Source organism: Cygnus atratus, chromosome Z, assembly GCF_013377495.2.
Source record: "Cygnus atratus isolate AKBS03 ecotype Queensland, Australia chromosome Z, CAtr_DNAZoo_HiC_assembly, whole genome shotgun sequence".
NCBI classification, from domain to species: domain Eukaryota; kingdom Metazoa; phylum Chordata; class Aves; order Anseriformes; family Anatidae; genus Cygnus; species Cygnus atratus.
Window position 1 is genome coordinate 83,280,980 of NC_066396.1, and position 21,614 is coordinate 83,302,593.

The window sequence follows — 21,614 nt, forward strand, 5'->3', positions numbered from 1 at the left end:
TGTGCATTTGGTATCATGCTGGACTTCTAGAAATCAAACAGAAGAATTATGTTGTACCCTTCCAGCCTATACACTAACATTTTTGTCAAGTTTTATCAGTTTAACAGATCCCATCCAATTCTGTTATGCAGAGGGAGGAAAAAAAAAGAATATAGTTAAAAATCTGTGCTGCCTAGCTGTGATCCAAAAGGAGATTTCAAGTGATCTGTGGCCCAAAACTCCTATGGATTCCTTGATGAAGACTAGTTAATTCTAGCAAGAAATTTCCTTTTGATCAGAACAGAGAAATAACATTAGTCACCTACCTCTAAATATTTCTTTTCTTGATGATATAGTTCCACAAGCTTGTTACATACATCACACCATTTCTGCTTGTCTCCACTGGAAAGAAGAAAATCAAACAAGCTAAGCTTTCCATAAAACAGCAATACAGTTTTCAAATTCTGACAAATAAAGTTGTAATTCAGTTAACAAAAAAATATTTAGAACATTGCGGATTACCTTAAAAATTGCTGCTGTAACTGAGTAAACAATTTCTTTAAGGGATTGGGCTTTTCTGTTTGATCTGCTTTCAGATTAAGGAAACAAATGCAACCCTCCAGTCCGCTACACTGACAGCTGAGAGTTACTTTTGTTTAGAACTGTATCTGTATGAGGTGCCTGAGGTACCTTCCCTGTAAAGGAGGGAAAATTAAGTCCCCTTATTAATAAAGGCTTGGTACCATCAGAGCTAAATGCTTCAAGGCGGTGAGGTTAGACAGACGACAAAGGCCAATATAAGAATGTTCTGAAATGCTAACCTCAACTACAACTATTCCAAAAGTTTTTGCTCTATTAAAAGGGACAGAAATAACATAGCTTTTTTGTACCTGTATAATGCAGGTAACCTGCGCTTATCCAGTGGCTTAAAAAAACCAATTGGCAATCTATCCTGGCAATCATATCAGCTATGGCATTTACTGAACTTTACTGAGCTAAAAACCTTAGACTGAATTATGGTACAGTATTCTTTACCTTCCATAGAGTTCCAAGAGCTTTTTATAAACATCTGCTAAGTCTCCTTTGACATCTGTTTGGCTGGATTTCTCATATAAATTTGCCAATCCCTTTAAAAAAATAAGATCAGAAAATAAGTAACATTCGTTGTCTGCAGTTATGACTTAAATTCACATTGCAAGTTCCGCCTAAAAAAATACATTGCCTTCACATGTTAATGCAGTAATCTCTGAGCAGAATCTACATTGATATTTCCATATCTATTTTAAAATAGCTTTCCTCGCTTTATTAACTAATACAACTATTTGAAACTTGTAGATGTTACATAATCTTGTCTGCAAACTAGAGTATATATAAATCTAGACAAATAGCACCTCACAAGACAGAAGCTTTATATCTAAGTACCATACCACCTTGTATGATAACAGAAAGCCAGAATCTGATGGCTGTGGAAATTTCAATATACCTTGAAATCAGGCACCAGTATTTATGCTTTAAAAAGCTATTTATATTGAAAACTCAACAAACCTTACTACATTAAAAAATATCGGATGCTGACATCTGTGAGAGACCTATTGTGCAACCTTATGCTTCACAAGTTTCCAAATAACTCAACTGTATGCTATAACCATATACTCTTAGGATGTCACAACACCAGCAGTACACATCTATTTTAAATGTATGTTGTTATTTTTTAAGTAACATCAAAAATTAATAACAATCCATTTCATGCTGGATGCTGGAAAAAAAAGTTTCTAGATAAAACATGTTATTTTATATGAGAGAAGAACTCTCAAATGTTTGTTAAGCTATGAGCATGGCAATTCTGAGCACAGACAAATTTACTGTATGTCCTTCAGTTCATGTTCTTCCTAGCACATTTCACTGCTATCTTGTCCAGAGAAGAAATACAGTTAAGTACTATGGAACTAAAATGCATGCTGCTACACAAACGCAACCACCCATGGCTTTAGTTTGGACATACATAACATTAACTTCTGCTACTGAAAAGCTCCGTACAACTTAACGCCTGAAGAAAATTCAACGTAAGTCTTAACTCAGCTTTGTTCCCATGCTTAGCTCCACAGGAATACTTCTCATGGAAAGAAAACGTGAATCTGGGCATACACTTACCTGCCACGCCAGCAGCTGGTTTGGTTCAAGTTCAATAGCCTTCTTATATGCTCCTTTGGCCTGATCAGGCTGTTCTAGCTCAGCAGCTGCCAGGCCAATAAATACCCAGGCATTGTAGTTATTTTTTTCTTGCTTTAAGACTGCCTAGAAACATGCAATTTTAGGTGAAAAGGATGAATGCAATGCATCTTACAGATTCATGCACTAAGTTTTCTCATTAAGGTTTGGTGAAATCTTCTTTATAATATTAAAAGTTAACTCATTTTTAGGGAAAGGTTAAGATTAATAACTTGAGATTTTTATGCCACAAAATGCTTCACATTGGAACTGTTTTGCCAGTAAGCATATCTGCAGCTCTACAATTAAAACTTTCCTGTTGAAGTGGGGGGTTAGAAACTAATTTTGAATGCCAGCATTCTAGACTTAATGTTCTTATTTCCATACGTAAGCAAAGGCAAAAGGAGAGTGGAATAGAAATTAAGCTGTGCGATTAATCTTAACTATTACATCTGTGAGGTACACCACACTCCACATAACTACACAGTTCTAGGTTTATGGGAACAGCAAACAAAAAGTACAGAAATCACTACTTTCCAAGTAAATAATTTACCTTGCAATGTTTTAAGGCTTCCTTATATTCTTTATTTCTTATGGCTTCTCTAGCACTCTTTAATGCTGCTTTCACCTCCTTATTTGACATTGTGGCTGCTAAATAAAACCAACACATACTTAGTTAGTATAGAAGAATTGTAAAATAATTTAGGTTGGAAAAGATCTTTAAGGTCATCAAGTCCAACCATACAAACAGAACTCAGAACATTGCTAATGTCCTACTGTAATAGCATAAAGAAAGCATCCTGAACACTTTAGTTACTGCAACATGCCAAAAATGCACATTGAATGATAATTCCCTAAAACTTGCTGAAACAAGTAATATAGTTAAGATCAATTGGTCAAGCTTAGTCCTAACGCAGGACTAAGTCTATGTTCCAAACAGTTAAATGATACATAGTACTTATCCTAAGCCTTACCCTGAATTTCATTCTGGGATAATCTTCAATGGGATGAGAGTTGTTGTATGACAGTTACCACAGAGTTCTAGAATATCAGCACATGAAAGACACTGCATACAGTTTCTCTTAAAGCAGGAATTACTAAACAGCGAGCACTAGACATGTTCTGAAGGGGTTCCTGAGATCAGAGTTTCATTTTTGTGTGTATATCGGGACGATGCTCAGCAGGACACCAACACTCAGGTGTGGTCTGCCTTCTGACATAAATGACTGATCCGCCAATAACTACAGCTGCATGGAAGCATTAAAGTACAAGCATAAGAGATGTTCACGTTTGTGATGTCTGCGATAATCATACACTGTTGTTTCACGTTAAATATTTTGCCTAAAACAAAACTTTAAAACATCATAATCAAAACTGGCAAAATGGGACGTGGCTGAGGAATGACTCTGATGGTGCGGCCAAAGAAGTACGCTGGAAACATGACAGAGCAGCTTTTAGAAGCTGAAGAGCTAAAGTTGAAGAAGGGAATAAGGGCTTAGGGAGAAACTAATAGCGAAGGAGTGAAGGAAGATGGCTGATGTCTAAGATTCCCTCAGAATCTAAATATATATATATATATATATATATGATTTTTAAAACCCCCAAACGCACGCGTTTTACCAGCTGCCGAAGACAAACGCTGTCCTTCCGAGCGGGCACAGGCTCCTCAGGCTCCTCAGGCTTCTCAGTCACCGCAGACCCAGCGCCCCGCGCACCTCCCGAGCCCGGGCTCCATCTCCGCCTGCGGAGAGAAGACAAACTCAGCCCGAAGCGCCGGCGCGGCGCGGCTCGGCTCGGCTCGGCTCGGCTCGGCCCGGTCCGGTCCGGCCCGGCGAGGCCTGGCTCTGCACCCGCCCGGCCCGCCGAGCCCAGACCTCCCACGGGCGGTTCGCGTGTCGCCCCCAACCCCCCCGCGTCCCCTCGGCCGCCATCTTACCACCCCTCAGCCCCCTCACCTCCCCTCAGAGCCGCAACCGCGCAGGCGCACTCCCCCCGTGACGCCACCGCGGGGACGCGTTCCGCTCGGCCGCCATTGCGCCCGCCTCCGGCGGCGAGCCCGGGGCACGCTGGGAGATGTAGTCCGCCCAGCCGGGCCCAGCTGGGCGTCGCCGGCCCGTTCCGCGGCCATGCGGGGCGGCGGGGCCGGGGGGGCCCTGCTCTGGGCCGGGCTGACGCTGCTGCTCGCAGCCGCCGTGCCTTGGGCGGCTGCCAGGCCGCGGCCCGCCGCCTCGGGGCGCCGGCCGCGGCACAGCGTGGTGCTGGTGGCCTGCGACTCGCTGGTGAGTGCGTGCCCGGGGCCGCTGCGGTACCGCTGCGGGGCCGCTGTAGTACCGTGTCCCGGTAGCGCGCTCAGGGTGCGGGGGGTGCTGAGGTGAGGGCTGGGCGGCCGTGAGCGGGAGGAGAGGTCGCTGCCGAGCCCCCCGGCGGTACAGGCAGGGCTGCGAGGTGGGGCGGTGGGAATGGTTGCCTCGGTTCTCGGGGGCGGCGCTGCAGAAATAGGGGTCACACAGTGGGGTCACGCAGCCGTGCTGGTTGGAGAAGGCCTCCGGCACCGTCACGTCCAGCCTCAGGCTCCCGCTTGGACTCGTGCTAAGCCACGTCCCCATGCACCGCATCTGAATGCCTCCGGGGTGGCGGCCCAGCCAGCTCCCTGAGCAGCCCGTCCCAATGCCCCACAGCCCTCTCAGTGAAGAAATGTCTCCTAATTTCCAGCCTCAGCCTCCCCTGGCACAACTTGAGGCCATTCCCTCTAGTCCTATCACCAGTCATCTGTGAGGAGAGGCCGACCCCCAGCTCCCCACACCTTCCTTTCAGGTAGCTGTGGAGAGCAATGAGGTCTCCCCTGAGCCTCCTCTTCTCCAGACCAAACACCCCCAGTGCCCTCAGCCGCTCCTCACAGGACTTGTGTTCCAGGCCCTTCACCAGCTTCGTAGCCGTTCCCTGGACACGCTCCAGGGCCTCGATGCCCTTCTTGTAGTGAGGGGCCGAACACAGCACTCGAGGTGCGGCCTCACCAAAGCTGAGTGCTGGGGGACAGTCACCTCCCTGCTCCTGCTGGCTTCAGTATTCCTGATACAAGCCAGGATGCCATGGGTCTTCTTGGCCACCAGGGCGCACTGCCAGCTCATGTTCATCTTGTTCATATTCATTTAAGGTGGCAACAGAGTCATCAGCTGAGTCAGAATTTTACTGGCAACTCTCCCAGAAAAGAAAGCACCCCCCAAAAACATTGTTATATAGATGTTTTATAGCTTTTTATTCACCAATCACTCACAACTATGTAAGCACTTTGTAGAGCTATTTTTGCACAAACTTATGCAGTCAGACATAGTAATGTATTCATGCACATATTCATGATACATTTAATTGCCGGTCACATTTAACAACTAACTTTTGCTTAAGTTATACATGTCATGACATCTCTGCGTAGTACTAACCCTATGGCATGTTACTGTCTTTCCTCGTTTGTCCAGGACAAACCAGTTGGTCAGCAGATGTGGTCACTTGGCCTTCTATCATCAGGATGTACTTTCTTTTATTTTCAGGCTGATTATTTGTTTTTCATTATTTTCATACGTGTTCTTCTTGTCAGAGTTGATATTTCTCAATAGCAGAGTAGGCCTGATAAGTTAAATAAATGCTTTCCCTCTGACTTGAAAAGCAGAAAGGAGATGAAGGTCACTGGACCCTGTACCATTGGAAATCTGAAGGACTTTAGGTCTCACAACAGATGGGATGGAGAATTTGTAGACATACATGAAATGACTGAGATAAAGTGTTGGGCGTCATATATTGACTTACGCAGACTTTTATTAGGCATAACAAATAATATAAACTTGTCAAGTGAGTTTCTACAGTTAAAAGGACAAAGGAACCGTTAGGTATGTTCTTATAACTTTCTGAAGGCTTTATTACACCGAGTTACCGATACATTTGTTTTAACTCCCGGAGGGGTAGAAGATTTTTTTTTTTATTTTATTTCATTTACAAACACAGAATATATTTCCTTGTACAGAATATGTTCCTAGCTAAAGACAGCACTTTTTTTTTTTTTTTTGCCTTTTCTCACAATGCTTCTATCTGTCTGTCCAGAATACTGGGAAAGTTTTTATCACAGTTTTACTTTGAGGAAAACCTTGGTTTCTGTGTCTCATCTGATCTATGCTTTCTTGTAAATCAAATATAAGCTCCATGGCTTTACTTTCAAGGACTTTTAATATCTGATCCCTTATCATTCCCTGTTGAGAAACCAACATTTGACTCCCAGTCATCTCAAAATACACCACTTGATTGCATAGTTCAGAGTTCTTGACGTTTTACATGTTGTCTGTCATTTGTGGGACAAATTCTTCCTAAGTATTTATAAAACGTGTTATCTGTCCTTAAAACCCTTGTTAAAACACTTGTTTGTTGTGATTTCAAAGATAATGCAATAGCTCCATATTCAGTTTAGTTCCCCTGATTATATTTTGCTTCTTGTTATTATTGTGAGAACATCAGCTCTCTTAATATTCAAAAATAATGTGTTTTTTGTAGATGAAATTTTTTCTCCAAGTTTTCAGCTTTTACTGAACCTATTATTTACCAAGAAAATGTCAAATTTAACATTTAGGGAGTTTGTCAGTGGCCTTTTTCTCTTCAGATGCTGAAGCTATAGACAAATCTAAGTATATCGTCCTGTCAAGGGGAAGATTCTCGTAACTGACTTTGAGGAATTAGTGAGGTACCCCTGGAAGAAGGAAAAGCAAAAAGACAGACGTTTTTCTGTGATATTTCCTACAAAAACAGTTAAGAAGGTGCTGTTTGTGAAAGGTATCTGTTTCACAATATGTACCCGCTTAGTGTGTACAAAGACGAAAATGTTAAATAGTCATTGTTTTGTGTAAGTCTTTATGAGATAGGTCTGAAAGCAGAAATACGTTAACCTTTTTGATCACATTTCTAGTGCAGCACAAGGCAGAGTTGGATGAATTTGAAACCAACATTTTTTTTCTGAAAGAAAAGCGTGTGTCCTGCAAGCTGTGAAAAAGTACAGGATTTAATTTTAAATTATGCCTACCTTTGTGATGGATACTGCTGTCTACGAAATCCACGCTTGTTTTGCCAAGCATGACAAAAATTCTCGTCTTGGTAGTTCAGGACCATGTTTGGCCTCCAAGGGAGTGACCAGTCGCTTGAGCAGCCAGCTTTTTGCTGTTAGGTGTCACATCAAGCACTGTGCTTATGAGGCTTGCTGGTGGAACATAGCAGCTGTAGGTAATTCAGCTCCTGAATTGCTACTTGAGATGAACAGAGTGATGACCGGCAGCCATCTCCTCACTCTTCATGCGGTGCAGCTCGAGTTCCTGGATGAAATGTGCTTCCCTGTGTAACTCAGAATGATTGTACTACTTCAGGTACTTCAAAATCCACAAGTGCTACAGAAACATTAGAGAATGGTTTTCCAGAAAAGAGCTGTAGAGCTTTCATCTTCTCAGCCTGCTGAAGAAATGTATTTCTTTCATAGAATAGACATGTCACCTTCCTGTCCACTATCAAAGAAAAGACTGTTAGCTCCAGCTGTTCAAACATCTTCACTGGAGGGCCTTATGAATATCTTGCTGATGGGTGAGAGATCAATCACGTACTCTCTGAAGACTGCTCTCCGCCCAGAGTTCTGTGATATTGCAGATTGCAGCCTTACCATTTGTCTTATTTCTTTGTCTTAATTCTTTGTAAATTTTCACATGGATGATCAGTGCTTACCCTGGGGAATCCTGGAAGCAGTAGAACACAGACTAAATTCTTGAGGCTTGTTCTCACTTTTTTTGCTGATTTTTTTTTCTCCCACATACTATTCAAAACAATGACGTTAGTGAAACTGTAGTCAAAAATTAAAAAATATATCTGCTAACATGCAGAAACAGCACAGTTTGAAATAGATAATAATAAGTCTTACATTGTCTGATCTCTGTTCTTTGAACTCTAATGAAAATCTGAAGACAGAAAGAAAGTATTGTTTCTATGTAAGTTTGCTTAATGCTTCATATAGGAAAATATATACGTTTGTTTCCAGTAGTTATTTTCAAAACAAACGCCATCTTCAAAAATAGAAAACAACGGTTTTTCTTGGAACTCTTACATCCATCTACCTGTTTTGTTCTAAGTTAAAGCATTTTCTCTTATCCTTTCGAGTTTTCACTGTGACACAGATGCCGGAAGAGTGTTTATACCCATTTTAAACTTAAAACTGTTTGAAAGGTGAGATTTCATATGAAGTAAGGCATTGATCTTGCATTCCTGGAGACTGTACGCGTTCTTTGTGTTTTGAAGTAGGTGGTCAGAGGTCTCCATCTGTTTTTGTGCAGCAGCTCCAGTGAAGCAATCACGGCAGTTTGCTTACTTGAATAAAAGTACCCATTCAGTAATAAAAGACAGCAACTCCTTTGATGGCCATATCTCCCTTGTTGGCCATATCTGGTGATTTTTGATTATGAGTCAGCAGGAACAAAATGGTTGTTCAGTTAAATGTTTTCTGTTGAAGACGTAGTATCTCACTAAACAATCCTTTTCTCATCTGAAACAGAAGAATTACAGTAAAACTCACAGTGCAATTCCATACTTAATGTCATACAATGATGCCTGCTGACTCCAGCAGCTACCAAGACCCCATTCTGCCAAAGGAGGCTAGTTCAAAATACGGCTGGTTCAAAACCAGTCATTGCACAAGTCTGCATCAGTATTCTGACCAACTCCTTTTCATCTTTTACCTTATCCTGTAGAGTGCTTCATGTTAGGACCCTGAGGGAGAAATAACTCTGGAAGAATTGGAGCTTAGAATGTGTTGAGCAATAGAAAGGAGGTAGTTTTATGAAGAATTGCAGTTGTCTTATGCATGGCTTTTTTTTTTTTTTTTTGAGTAATCCATTTTATATTGATCTAACAAGAGCTTCTCAATTCCTTATTTTCCATACCTGAGTAGAATCAGCAGTGTTTCAAGATTTCGATTTCAAGATCACAAGTTAAGAACAGTTGCTGACAATAATTTGGGATAACGGTGTTTACGTAATGTTTTTGTCTGTTTCATTGCAGGATGGACGTTTGACATTTTATCCAGGAAATCAGACTGTGGAATTGCCTTTCATAAACTTTATGAAAAGACATGGCACTGTCTTTCTCAATGCTTATACCAATTCTCCAATTTGTTGTCCATCCCGTGCAGGTAAGACCAAGCAAAACATCAGATTAAAGAAAATGATAAATACTTGCACACGTCAATTTAAACATACAGTAATTATTAGAAACTTCAAAGGCTTAAATTTGTGGGCTTTCGCTTTTTTTTTCAGTAAAACCAATCTATTTTTGATTTGTGTCTGAAGTTCCTACAGTATTCTGATGTTCCATCCATTTCTCTTTTCCGTGGCTCACGCTTCTTCCTTTCAGGTTTTTGTTCTCTCTCTTTTTTTCTTTTCTTTTTTTTATTTTTTGTGAAATTACGTCCAAGGTTCCAGGTCTTTTTCCAAATTTCACTGAAGCATCAGTAACTTTTAAAAATCTTGAGGATTTGTAAATAAATTGTCAGTTTGTGTGCTGCAGTGTTGAAACTGCATTCAGAGCTACTCTTGTCCCTTCCTGTACAAATGCAATAAATCTCTTGCCTACTTCAGGAAAAAATACTAAATAAAACCAGTTGAATACATTGGTTGCTGCTAGCCTTGCCTCCAGATTACACTTATTCTAAACACTGTGTTAAATACATAGTGCATCCTTCAGTGTCTTTATATACTTAAGTATTCATCTTTACTCACGGTTATGAGTGTCCCATGTGCATCTTCACATTTGCAGAGTTTAGAACTTGGAAAGTTAGAAGGAAGCTGTATTCTTGAATAAAAGGTTACATCTTAAAGTGTTCCTAGCCTTCTCAGTTGTTGCAAAGATCCTCCGGTGGTGATGTAAATGAAATTTCATCTATAGCTGAAGGTGAGATCCCCCTTTCTGTCATACATGAATTGGAGGAAGCAGCCTATCCTAAGTGCAGCAGACAGGTGTAGCTGTGAACCAGCAAGGCATCTCTTGTTTAACCAGTAGGAACTGAGGGTGCATCCATCGTGGAGGAGTCAGAGACAATACTAGAAGGGAAGGGAGGAGCTGGGGGTGATCTGAGGCATCGCTGTCGGTGGGGAGAGTAGGGGTACCACCATGGTATGGTGTTAGCATTTTCTAGTGTTACTGGCTTTTCCACTGTGTACAGAAGAGTTTAGTTCTGCTTTTGGATTCACCTTTGACTTTAAAGTACCATTGGGAAGATGACAGGCTGCAAAGAAACAGGGACTGGATAATAAAAATGTTTATTGTAATTCCTTCTCAACCTTTCCTTGGTTTCGTTTGTTTTTGACCACTTCATTAATAATCTTGCTTTGTTTCTACAGCTGGTAGTGAAGTAGAATATATGGAAAGGATAAAACTGAGGCATTTAGTTTTTAAAAAAGTAAAAGACTCTAATTCTCTTCACAAACATACTTTAACACTAAAATCTAATTGAAGTGAGGGGAGGTAATGCTTTGGAGCACGTGTGCATGTTTCATCAGGATCTGCAATGCTGTGGATTTTTTCCTGATTTACAGAAAAGCTTGACTTACTGACTTTATAGTGCATGGAAAGGTGGGACCTTTATCTGTGATTCTAGGGATTATTTTAATAATTGTTGCTCATAATGATGACAAAAATGTGATCCACTTGAGTGGGGAATATAAAATGCCATTTTTCTGATTCTTAATGTGAACTTTTTGCCTTTAAAATAATGAAAAGATGGATCCATTCTGAAGTATATTCAACTTAGTTTTAGACAGGAAGTACTACTTACTCTTCACAAACCGTATCTCATTTGTTCCCCAGCTATGTGGAGCGGTCTTTTCACTCATTTAACAGAGTCTTGGAATAACTTCAAAGGTCTAGATCCAGATTATGTAACATGGATGGATCTCATGCAGAAGCATGGCTACCAGACACAGAAGTATGGGAAACTGGATTACACTTCTGGACATCATTCAGTGAGGTAATCAGAGAGATGCTCCCGGTATGACATAGACAGGAATGAATAGCCTGGCAAGTGGTTTCTGTCTCTGACTGAAATGGTAGGAGCTTTTATTTGAAAGAAATTGTGTTAGGAACCTAGTAGAGGTCTGTCCTGTAATTTTATGCAGCCATAAGCATATCTCATTTTGTCTGTTTCTTTTAGCTGGAAGGTGAATGTCAAGATTGTGGCTTTGCTAAAAGTGAATGGTTATTTCATATTTTATTGCTTTAAGACTTCTTGTGTTGATTGTATATATAGTATCAGCATAGGAAAACCAAAACAGAGAAACATATTTGATAATACTTGTATACTAAAGCTACCATCACAAACACTGGAGATGTTTTTTTTTGAAGGCTGTGTCTTAAGTTTTTTTAAATAACAAAATTCCAAGGCCCTGTTTACCAGATAAATAGTTAGATAAATAGATAGATAAATGTGAATATAAGACAGATAGATAAATATGAATCCATAGTAGAATATGGAACAGGGTCAACAAGGTAGAGATGCTATTTCTAAACGTTATTGTGTAGATGTGGTAAGAAGAACCATTCTGACATGAAGTTATAATAAAACAGAAAAAAGTTTCGGAAGCAGCAAAGAATGAGTAAAGCTATGAGCATAAAATAGATATGCGATAGCTGTAGATTAAGTTTATAACAATTCTCCTTTATGTAGAAATTACAGGTAGATTACAGCTACAAATGTAGGAGAAGTTCATCGGGAGTTCTAAATTCTTTTGACTTGGAAGAAAAATGAAGAAAGCAGTTACCACCGAGTATGTGTCTTGTGTATGTATTTTCAGTAACCGTGTGGAGGCCTGGACTAGGGATGTTGACTTCCTGCTACGGCAAGAAGGGAGACCTGTGGTAAATCTTACTGGCGATAGGAGGCACGTGAGAGTGATGGAAGCAGATTGGCGGAATACTGACAAAGCAGTGGCTTGGATACGGGAAGAGGCCGTTAACCTTACTCAGCCATTTGCTCTTTATTTGGGACTAAATTTACCACATCCCTATCCATCACCTTATGCAGGAGAAAATTTTGGTTCCTCTACATTTTTAACATCTCCCTATTGGCTTGAAAAGGTATGTGAAGATGGAATTTAAGTATTTTATTACTTGTAAGTTTTCAGATCAGACACAGTTTTGATAGTTCAGTACACAGTAAATAGTACTTGGATGAGATGTTAGCCTTATGATTTAAGATTAAGCAAATAGAAGAAAAGAATTTTGTTCTGTTGTAGGAAAGGAAAAGGTTTGTTAGCAGTTATCACCACTACCTGTTTTAAATTGCTAACTGTTATAAACTGCTAACTGTTAGAAATTTGGAGTTCAATGGCTAGAAACACATTAAATTGATATAATGAGACCTAAGTTTTAGTGAGAGATTTTCTGAGCAGAAGTCTCTTTTCTCTTAGCTGCTTTCAATGCTACTGTGTCCTGGTTTCAGGTAGGACAGAGTTAATTTTCCTCCTAGTAGCTGGCAGGGTGCTATGTTTTGGATTAGGATGAGAAGAGCGCTGATAACATGCTGATGTTTTAATTGTTGTAGAGCAGTGCTTACACCAAGCCAAGGACTTTTCAGCTTCTCGCTCTGTCCTGCTAGCGAGCAGGCTGGGGGCGCAGCAGGAGCTGGGAGGGGACAGACCCAGGACAGCTGACCCAAACTGGCCAAAGGGGTATTCCATACCATCTGACGTCATGCTGAACAATATATAGGGGTGGCTAGCCGGGGTGGGGGGGCGGCTGCTCGGGGATAGGCTGGGCATCGGTCAACGGGTGGTGAGCAATTGCATTGTGCATCACTTATTTCGTACACATTATTACTATTAATACTATTATTATTATTATTATTATTGTTGTTGTTATTGTTATTCTTTTCCCTGTCTTAATAAACTGTCTTTATCTCAACTCACAGGCTTCACTTTCCCGTTTCTCTCCCCCATCCCGGAGAGGGAGTGGGAGGGTGAGCGAACGGCTGTGTGGTGTTTGGCTGCCAGCCGGGCTAAACCACAACATACTGTAGCATCATTTGTTTTTAGTGTCCCAAAATGTCCTGCTATGTCTGTATGTGCAGAGTGAGCAGATAGCACTCCATCATAAAGACAGAGTAAATATTTTTTTCTCTCTCATGTAGTCCCCAGGTGCCCTTACCTATCATAAATCTATAAATGGGTTACAACAGCTTCCACTGCTTAAAGGCATTAGGAGTTCCTTCAGCTGAAGAAGTGAGAGTCACGTTTTAAAGGACTTTATTCTTGCTTCAGAAAAAAACAGATGCAGTTCATATAACTGAATTTTGCCTTTTCTACTGGGGAGATGCAAAATTTGTTTAGGTGCAACAAAAATACAAAGACTTAGAAAAAGAGATATACAAATTAAGGTTGAGTGACATTGGTAGATATCGGTCTAATATCTATAATAGATATTCTTTATTAAGAATGCTGAGAAGTTTATGGGGAAAGGAAGAGCAGGGGAAAAAAAAAAACACAATCCTTCCTGTGAAAAAGCAAGATCCAGTTTAGATATTAGGGAAACTTCCTAGGTGCTAATTGCTACAACAGACATTTCTTGGAAAGTGGTGTTATATACCTTGTATCACATCAAGTGGTGGTATGTATCTTCTTTCATGTCACAGCATAACATCTCAAATTTATAACATCTCAAACACATTTTTGCAAACTTAATCCAGTTAGACTATTTAAACTCCATAGTTTGTTGAGGTCCTTTCACCGACTGTGTATTTGTGTTCGGTTATGTGAACCACATGCTACCACCTACTGACTATTTCCTGATTCTTCTGGAATGTATTTGTTTTGGCCATGGCAAAAGCAGACTGTGAAAATGACAAAAGATCAATCTTGTGAGGAAATTTGAGTGTGTAGATGAAGAATGTGAATTAAATTACATGCGTACTGCGGAGCTAGTACAGAATGGAGTATCAGCATGGTATGTTTATGAAACCCTGTGCTGCTGAGCAGATGGTCCACTGTAATTTGCACTAGCTGGCTCTTTTTCGGGGCATGTGGCATCTTTTCTAGTTACAAGTTATGACGGGCAGACATAGAGATTATGACTATGAATTCTTAAAGTAGGTTCTAATCTTGTACAAAAGGATTCAGTCTTCTGATGAATCATGGGGATGGAAAGTTTTTGCTTCCATTATATCTCATACAGCTAATAAATACCATTTGAGGAGTCTAAAATGTGACTTTATGTAGGCAAGGATCCTCAGTGATGGGAAGATGACTGAAGCAGTTGTCTGTTATTATTTTATCTTCCATGATTTCTTCTTGCCACCTATTTTCTGTAGGTCCAAAGGAAGCTTAGGTTTTGATATGTCTGTTTTGACTGTTACAAAGCTGGGTATTATCACTACGTTTTGAACACTTTAACTCTTGTTTTACTGGCTGTTAAGATGACTTCATATGTCTCCTGGATAACTCAGGAGAGAATATTGGCTGTTGTGGGAGGCAGAACTTTGTAGGTTTTGGAACATACAGCTGTAATAGCACTGACTGTCAATGGTGTGATATATGACAGGGAGAGGCATGCTATGCACATGGTTGTCCAGCCACTTGCTAGTTGTCAATACCACACCTTTGGGCAAAATCAAATTGTGTTCAGCTGGCATCGGTATTCTGAAGTCTGCACCAATAAATGAGGGATGTAATACTTCTAGGTCCAACTTCGTTTTGGTTACCTGAGGACTGCAGAATTTCAGACCACAATGACTCCGTAACACAAGAATCTCCATCTGAGCACTGAATAGATTATTCTGTATTGTCTACTGCACAAAGTATGCTCTCATCTCATTTCTCAGGGATAGTGAAATTGGCTATCACCCTGTGAACAGGAGGTGGTGCTATCTTTCCCTCATTTGGGTGAAAATCTGTTTTACAGGGTGCATGAGATAGGTAGTAAAGTCAGAAGGGGGAGCTATGTCAATAGCTGCTGGACCAGAGTGTCGACGGCTCTTTCTCCTGAGTTCTGACATGTGAAATGACAGCTTTCTCATTGGCATGAAGCAGATAGAGTTGGGGATCCATGAAATCACTTCATCTGTATTAGGTTTATAAATTCAATCAGTGTATCTGTCAGTGCAGTGCAAATCATGTTAGCAATTAATATTATTAGACCTCATGAAATAACTACTTTTCCTACAGTAATTACAGTCATTGAAATACAGGAAAAAGTAGTGAGCTTTTTTTTTGTATTATGCTGCACACTGTAAAATATACTCTTTTGTACATGTCTTGAAACTTCTGAGGTTCTTAGTTCCTTATGGTGCAAATCCTAGTGTCTTTGATCTGCTTGCTTATTGAAACTTGCTTCTTCACCATCATAATCTAGGCCTCAGCTCTGATTATTAGAGAAGATTTTCAGACGTAAATGAGAACAGCATGTGTTTTTATTGCTTAATAAACTTATTTTTTCCATACTGAGACTATAGTTCTCTGCTTTATGGTAATTTGTGTTTTAAATCTGTGATACAGAAGTAATTAACTTTGGTAAATGCAGCACTTGCTTAGGAGCATGCTTACAAGTGTGACTGCCTAGGCAAATGTATGTGTCAAACTTTCAGGCACTAAGGCTCATGCTTAAGCATACAAAATCTGTGAGAATGCCAGTCTGAATATGCAGATCTAGCATTGTAGTAATTGATTGGCTCCTACTTTTAGCTCCAAACTGATTTTGTGCTTCTTTATAACTAAATGGCTTAACATTTGTAGAAATAAATAGAAATGTGTTAGAAAATTGGACTAACGTTGAAATATTTTTATCGACATGGACTTGTCGTCCAGTTTTCTGTAGACCTTCCCAGACTAAGTACTTCTGTATTGCTTTATAGACACACATGACACCCATACATACATATGGTTTAGAGGTATTTTACACTTAACGAGACACTATGCCAATCCTTCCGTAATTCCTCTAGATTACAGATTTAGAAAATTGTTCCACACTATCACTTCCTGTTTAAAAAGATATCAGCTAGAAAAGCACATATTTCTGGCTTCTTTCCTTAGTTTCTAGCTGATTTTTATAGCTCTCTTTTATAAGTAAATGACTTAATACCTGTGGAAACAGAGGGGAACTATGGAGAAAGTAGCAGCACCACGTAACAGATAGACAGCTGTTGTCTCCTGGACCACAAACTGAGAACTGTGAAATTATGCTAGAAGTTTTAATTTAAATGTTTTTTTTTTTCTTTTTAAATTTGTTTAATTCAGTTGCTAAAGTAATGTCAATATCCTCTTTATTTTTAGGTAATGTATGAAGCTATTAAAATTCCCAAGTGGTCTTCTCTTTCAGAGATGCATCCAGTAGACTATTATTCGTCCTACACCAAGAATTGCACAGGACAGTTTACAAAGCAAGAAGTGAAAAATATTAGAGCATTTTATTATGCTATGTGTGCAGAGACAGATGCTATGCTTGGTACGTAAAGTTTCATAACACAGTGGGTTTTCTTATTCTGATTTTTTCTTAAGAAATTTAAAAGAAAATGCAGTTAGGGCTGGTCTTTTGGAAAAACAAAACAAAGCCACACAATTCAGACCTAGGAGTAAGTCACATAGATGTTGCTTAATCAACCTGTATGATGAATAACTGGATAGCTTTTAAGGCAATTGCAAAGTGAATTCACTCTGAAAAATACTAGGATAAACTATCAAAGAGTAGATAAAAGCTAAGTAAGTACAGTAAAGCTTTGTTTGACATGCATCAGAGGAATTAAATATTTTTTCATTAGGTAATAACTGAAAAATAGAAATAGGTGCAAAGAGGAAAGATCAGCAAAGCAAAGCTGCAAAGGAACAGAAATTTGGGAGCAGAAGCAGTTCCCCTGGAGATTGATTTCAAATGCATAGATACAATGATAACAACTAGCCATGGCTTAAACAATGAAGCTACCTTTGAAGTCTTCCTTAGCAGCATATTATTGAAAATGAAGAAGAAGAAAATTAATTAAGCAATCAGAATACTTCCTAATCTGTGATAAGGTCTACATGCATAAAAATTATAATGCAAAATGGACTTCATTTAGGGTATTCTAATTCTTAATTTTAAAAGCGGCAGTGAAAGAACAAGAATTTTCTTGCATTCTAATTTGAAATTCATGAATAAATAATCTAATCTTTTTGCAATTTTAGAATGATTAATTTAAAAGGCATAGAATTATTCTTCCACATTTTATAAAATAAAAGAGATCAGTGGGGACGTTAGGAAATAAGGGTGTTGCTAAGTAACTGCACTGGGGTTTAATGCAGTAATTTAAGTTTTTAACTATTCTGTTTAGTCAAGAATTATGTTAGTGTTTTAATGTTAAAGGTATGCAGATGCTTTGCTTAGTTACTGATTTCATTGACCTCGGCCTTGTCTTCCTTGAACAAATGTCTGTGTAAGGGGTCCCTGTGGGACATAAGCACAGGAAGAAAAGACACCCATGGTTACGTGTAAGGTGGATACTGTGAGGAGTCCGCTCTAGACATAGTGTTAGAGCTTCTGGTGCTGTGTTTTGCTTCTGTTGCAATAACTATTATTAGTTATAGTAGCAAAAATGCACCTCATCCTGTGGTGCATCTCTGCCCTTCATAATTTTTATGGTTGTTGTTCAGTGCCCTCCAGGCTTCATTGGGAAGCAGACTGCTGCAACTAATTTACTACAATATAATACTGTATATTGTTCTGGGATGCATGCTTTGGGCTCAGCCTTCTGTGGCAGAGGGAGGATTTCCCAAGCCTTTGAATAGGATTACTCAGGGTTTGTGTGCCACTCTGCCGATACAGGAGTTTAAAGGAATATTTTGAATGTATCTTTCTGAATACCTTTTTCTTGTTGCAGGTGAGATTATTTCAGCTCTGAGAGATACTGGGCTTCTTAAAGAAACAATTGTTATATTCACTTCTGATCATGGAGAACTTGCTATGGAGCACCGGCAGTTCTACAAAATGAGCATGTATGAAGGAAGTTCCCATGTTCCTCTTTTAGTTATGGGGCCAGGCATCAAAGAACAGCAGCAAATATCAAACATGGTGTCTCTTGTGGATATATATCCTACTATGCTTGGTGAGTTAAGTCACTTCAAATTATTTTTTTTCACTTAATTATTATTGTATATATGCATTATAGACAGAATGATGTCTCCACTTTGTGAAACATTGTAGTAAACACAACAGGAGGTAACAATTTATGTGGGAAGCATAGGTACGGACTTAATACAAAATGCAAGAAGAGCATATTAAAACTGAGTAAAGGAGTTGGTGTTGTTCTTTATTACTCTTACCATCATTCTCACAATTACAGAGAATGATTTTATTTGGGATTATTTGTTTAAAAATGTATTATGAGATACAAACCAATCAGACATAGTTTAGATCTGAATAATCCTTGCTAGCATGCATATCTAATAATTCACTATAGAAATTACAATGTAAATGCATCCAGAGATGTGATTTTATCTGAAAGGATGGCAGCTTCATTATCTTATCAAAGGAATTTCCTTTATGAAGTGTCATGTGGAAGAAACTTAATAAAGGTGTTTGTGTAGGAAAGGTACAATTGATTTGAGCAAGCGTAATAAAATGTGATAATCCATATCCATTCTTATCTTCTTGGATATGGAAATATCCTTTACGGAGCAGAGAAACAAATGAAAAGGACTTGCATCAAATTACTTACAAATAAATAGAAGGTGCTTATAAGAGTGTATTTTCAAACAGTTTTCGTGTGACAAATCACACAAGATCTCTTTGGAATTATATATTAGGTGAAGTCACCATTCCAGGCTTTATCTACGATCTTTTAGGCTGCTGATCAGAAAACTGTTCTTTTCAAAGCAGTCTGCAAAACTCTTTATTTAAGAAGCATCACATGCATGCTACAATTGCTTGAGAAAATGTAGGGCAATAGATAAAACTGTACTTCTGGCGGTAAAAGCTAGTGAAGAATTGTTTTCTATATTGTTTTAACTGCAGTAGTGTCTTGATTATATGTATCTTTGCTTAGATATAGCAGGAATTCCTGTCCCACAGAACATCAGTGGATATTCTCTTATACCGCTGCTACAGGGAAAGGCTGAAGATGAAGTGTCACCCAGAGGGCCTCGGCCCTCGTGGGTGTTGAGTGAGTTCCATGGGTGCAATGTGAATGCTTCCACATACATGCTTCGAACTGATAAATGGAAGTATATCGCGTACTCAGATGGCCATTCAGTACTTCCACAACTGTTCGGTATGTTACAACTCTTGTGTCCTAACTGATTGATAAACTTACTTAAATGCACGTTGGCTCTTAACTGCCTTTTTGTTTGTTCCAGACCTTTCTGCTGATCCAGATGAGCTGACAAATGTTGCTGTAAAATTCCCAGTAATTGTAAATTCCTTGGACAAAATACTTCGCTCTGTAGTAAACTACCCAAAGGTTTCTTCTTATGTTCAGGACTATAACAAAAAACAGTTTATCAGCTGGAAACAAAGTTTGGGCCAGAATTACTCCGCTGTTATTGCCAACCTTAGATGGCATCAAGACTGGTTAAAGGAACCAAAAAAATATGAGAACGCAATTGACGAGTGGCTGAGTCAGAGAGAATTAATAAAATAAATACATAAATAAATAAAAACAATGCAGATTTCTTATGACTGATGATGTGGAAACATTCTACATTTGTGATATTCTGTTGTGTTTCAAGTGTTAGAACTGCTATCTTATACAACCTATTTAAAGCAAAGATGCTCAGAGAATTACTGGTTTTTGTTAAAAAACCAAAAACATTTTATATAACTAGCCAGCACAACAGATTTAGGTTCTACGTGTTATAATTCCATATCGCTTAAGTATTCATAGGAAGGATAGCACGTAAGTATTGATTATGTGTATGGAATGTTTAGCTGGTTGCTGAAATGCCAAGTATTAAGTGTCAGAACTTAACAGGAATTTGCATTTCTAAGGACAGACTGATTAGATTATAGTACCTAGTATGGTGGGATTCCAGTCACAGAGAAATGTGCTAGAGCCGGTTTTCCATCAAGGTGAACTTTAAGCTCATAATAAAATCTCAGTCATCCAGTTTGGAGATGCCATAGAGGTTCAAATTTCATCAAAAAGATATCAACCAGTACTGGTCTGGACATAAATGCAGTTTATTCAAGTACTTAATATTTTCAGCATTCGCTATTTGTACATCATTGAATCTCCATCCTTTGAGGATCAGCCTTCTAATCTCTGGCTTTTGGATCTGAACTTATCATGCTTCACTGTTCAAAATAATTTCACTATATGCATAGGCTACGCATTGAACATGTTTCCTATGAAGAGGAATTTGGCCTTTGGTCACTGTTGGAAATTAAAGGGGGAAAAAAAATAATAAGACCCTCAGACCAAACTTGTTACTACAGCTGTTCTGTGAAAAGGGGTAATGCTATTTGCACAACATACAGTGAAAACTGATTGAGTAGATTCCCCATTATGGAGTTAGATTCTGCAGGTAAATGTTTTAATGTGCAAAACTGGAATATGAAATGTATACAGAGGAGATGCTGTTGAAGCTTGCAGAAAAAATTAACATAAAAATACTATTTGTCATTTTACCAGGAATGTGACAAAAAGCAAAGCAGTTTTGGAAGGAGATAAGATTTAGCTAGTAAGTCTTAACTTTTGCTTAATGAAGAATACCCTCATAGCAGCACTTACACGTGCTTATTTTCAAGCATGGTTGTTGCAGCTATAGTAGCAATTGAGGATGATACTATAGTTCATACCTAAATGCCCTCTGGAATTTTTAATGCAATATTCAGCAGTAACAGTAAGCTTGTTAAAGAAAATATTAATAATAAAATGACAAAAAAAGTATTTTCTGATGGTTAAGTACTCTACATGCATTTTGTAAACTGCTTACTACACTATTATTAGGTATATATTAAGTTCAAATAAACCTTTAAACCCTGTAGCATGTGCCTTTGCAATTCTTGCAAAAATGAATTCAGATAGCGATGAAATCATTTCAACAAAAAATACATCTTAGCATTCTATTATAAACCAGCTGCATAAGTACAGGGAAAAAATGTAAAAATGTCCCTATGAAGGCTCATTGAACAAGGAAAATAATAAATAAATTGATCACTTTCCAGAGTTCTGGACGGAATGAAATAAATTGTACAGAACACAGCAAAATAAAATGATAGTGAACTTTTTTTTTTTTTGTCAGTGCTTTCTTTAATGTTTAACTGTATCACTAGGGAAAATTGTGTTCTGTCAATTCTGTGAACACAGTGTTACATTTCTCTGAAGATGAAAGCCTATAAAGATGCACTTATTTGTAACTGTTAGGCTAACAAAAACGCAGTTTGTATTAATGTGTGAAATGGAAAAA

At 38.8% G+C, this 21,614-nt stretch overlaps 2 protein-coding genes across 10 annotated transcripts in view; one reads left to right on the forward strand and one right to left on the reverse strand.

Annotated features, from left to right (window-relative positions):
• Positions 1–4,721, reverse strand: part of SKIC3 (SKI3 subunit of superkiller complex) — a 50,011-nt gene extending 45,290 nt beyond the window's left edge. Inside the window, exons 1-7 of one of the 9 annotated variants that reach the window (XM_050716523.1) lie at positions 4,143–4,256; positions 3,808–3,928; positions 3,162–3,228; positions 2,741–2,838; positions 2,131–2,274; positions 1,015–1,106; positions 306–381 (exon numbers count right to left, since the gene is read on the reverse strand). In XM_050716523.1, the coding sequence (XP_050572480.1) occupies positions 306–381; positions 1,015–1,106; positions 2,131–2,274; positions 2,741–2,830 (402 nt within the window). In that variant the 5' untranslated portion in view covers positions 2,831–2,838; positions 3,162–3,228; positions 3,808–3,928; positions 4,143–4,256. Of the gene's footprint in view, positions 1–305; positions 382–1,014; positions 1,107–2,130; positions 2,275–2,740; positions 2,839–3,161; positions 3,229–3,798; positions 3,929–4,123; positions 4,257–4,518 lie in introns of those variants that run through there. The other 8 variants (XM_050716522.1, XM_050716524.1, XM_035567645.2 and 5 more) reach the window with 8 other exon arrangements.
• On the forward strand, positions 4,252–21,191 carry ARSK (arylsulfatase family member K). Its single transcript, XM_035567651.1, has 8 exons — positions 4,252–4,466; positions 9,259–9,388; positions 11,062–11,221; positions 12,045–12,327; positions 16,512–16,683; positions 18,089–18,313; positions 19,253–19,477; positions 19,563–21,191. The coding sequence occupies exons 1-8, from the start codon at positions 4,314–4,316 to the stop codon at positions 19,844–19,846; spliced, it is 1,632 nt and encodes a 543-aa protein (XP_035423544.1). The 5' UTR covers positions 4,252–4,313; the 3' UTR covers positions 19,847–21,191.
• Positions 21,192–21,614: the final 423 nt, after the last annotated feature.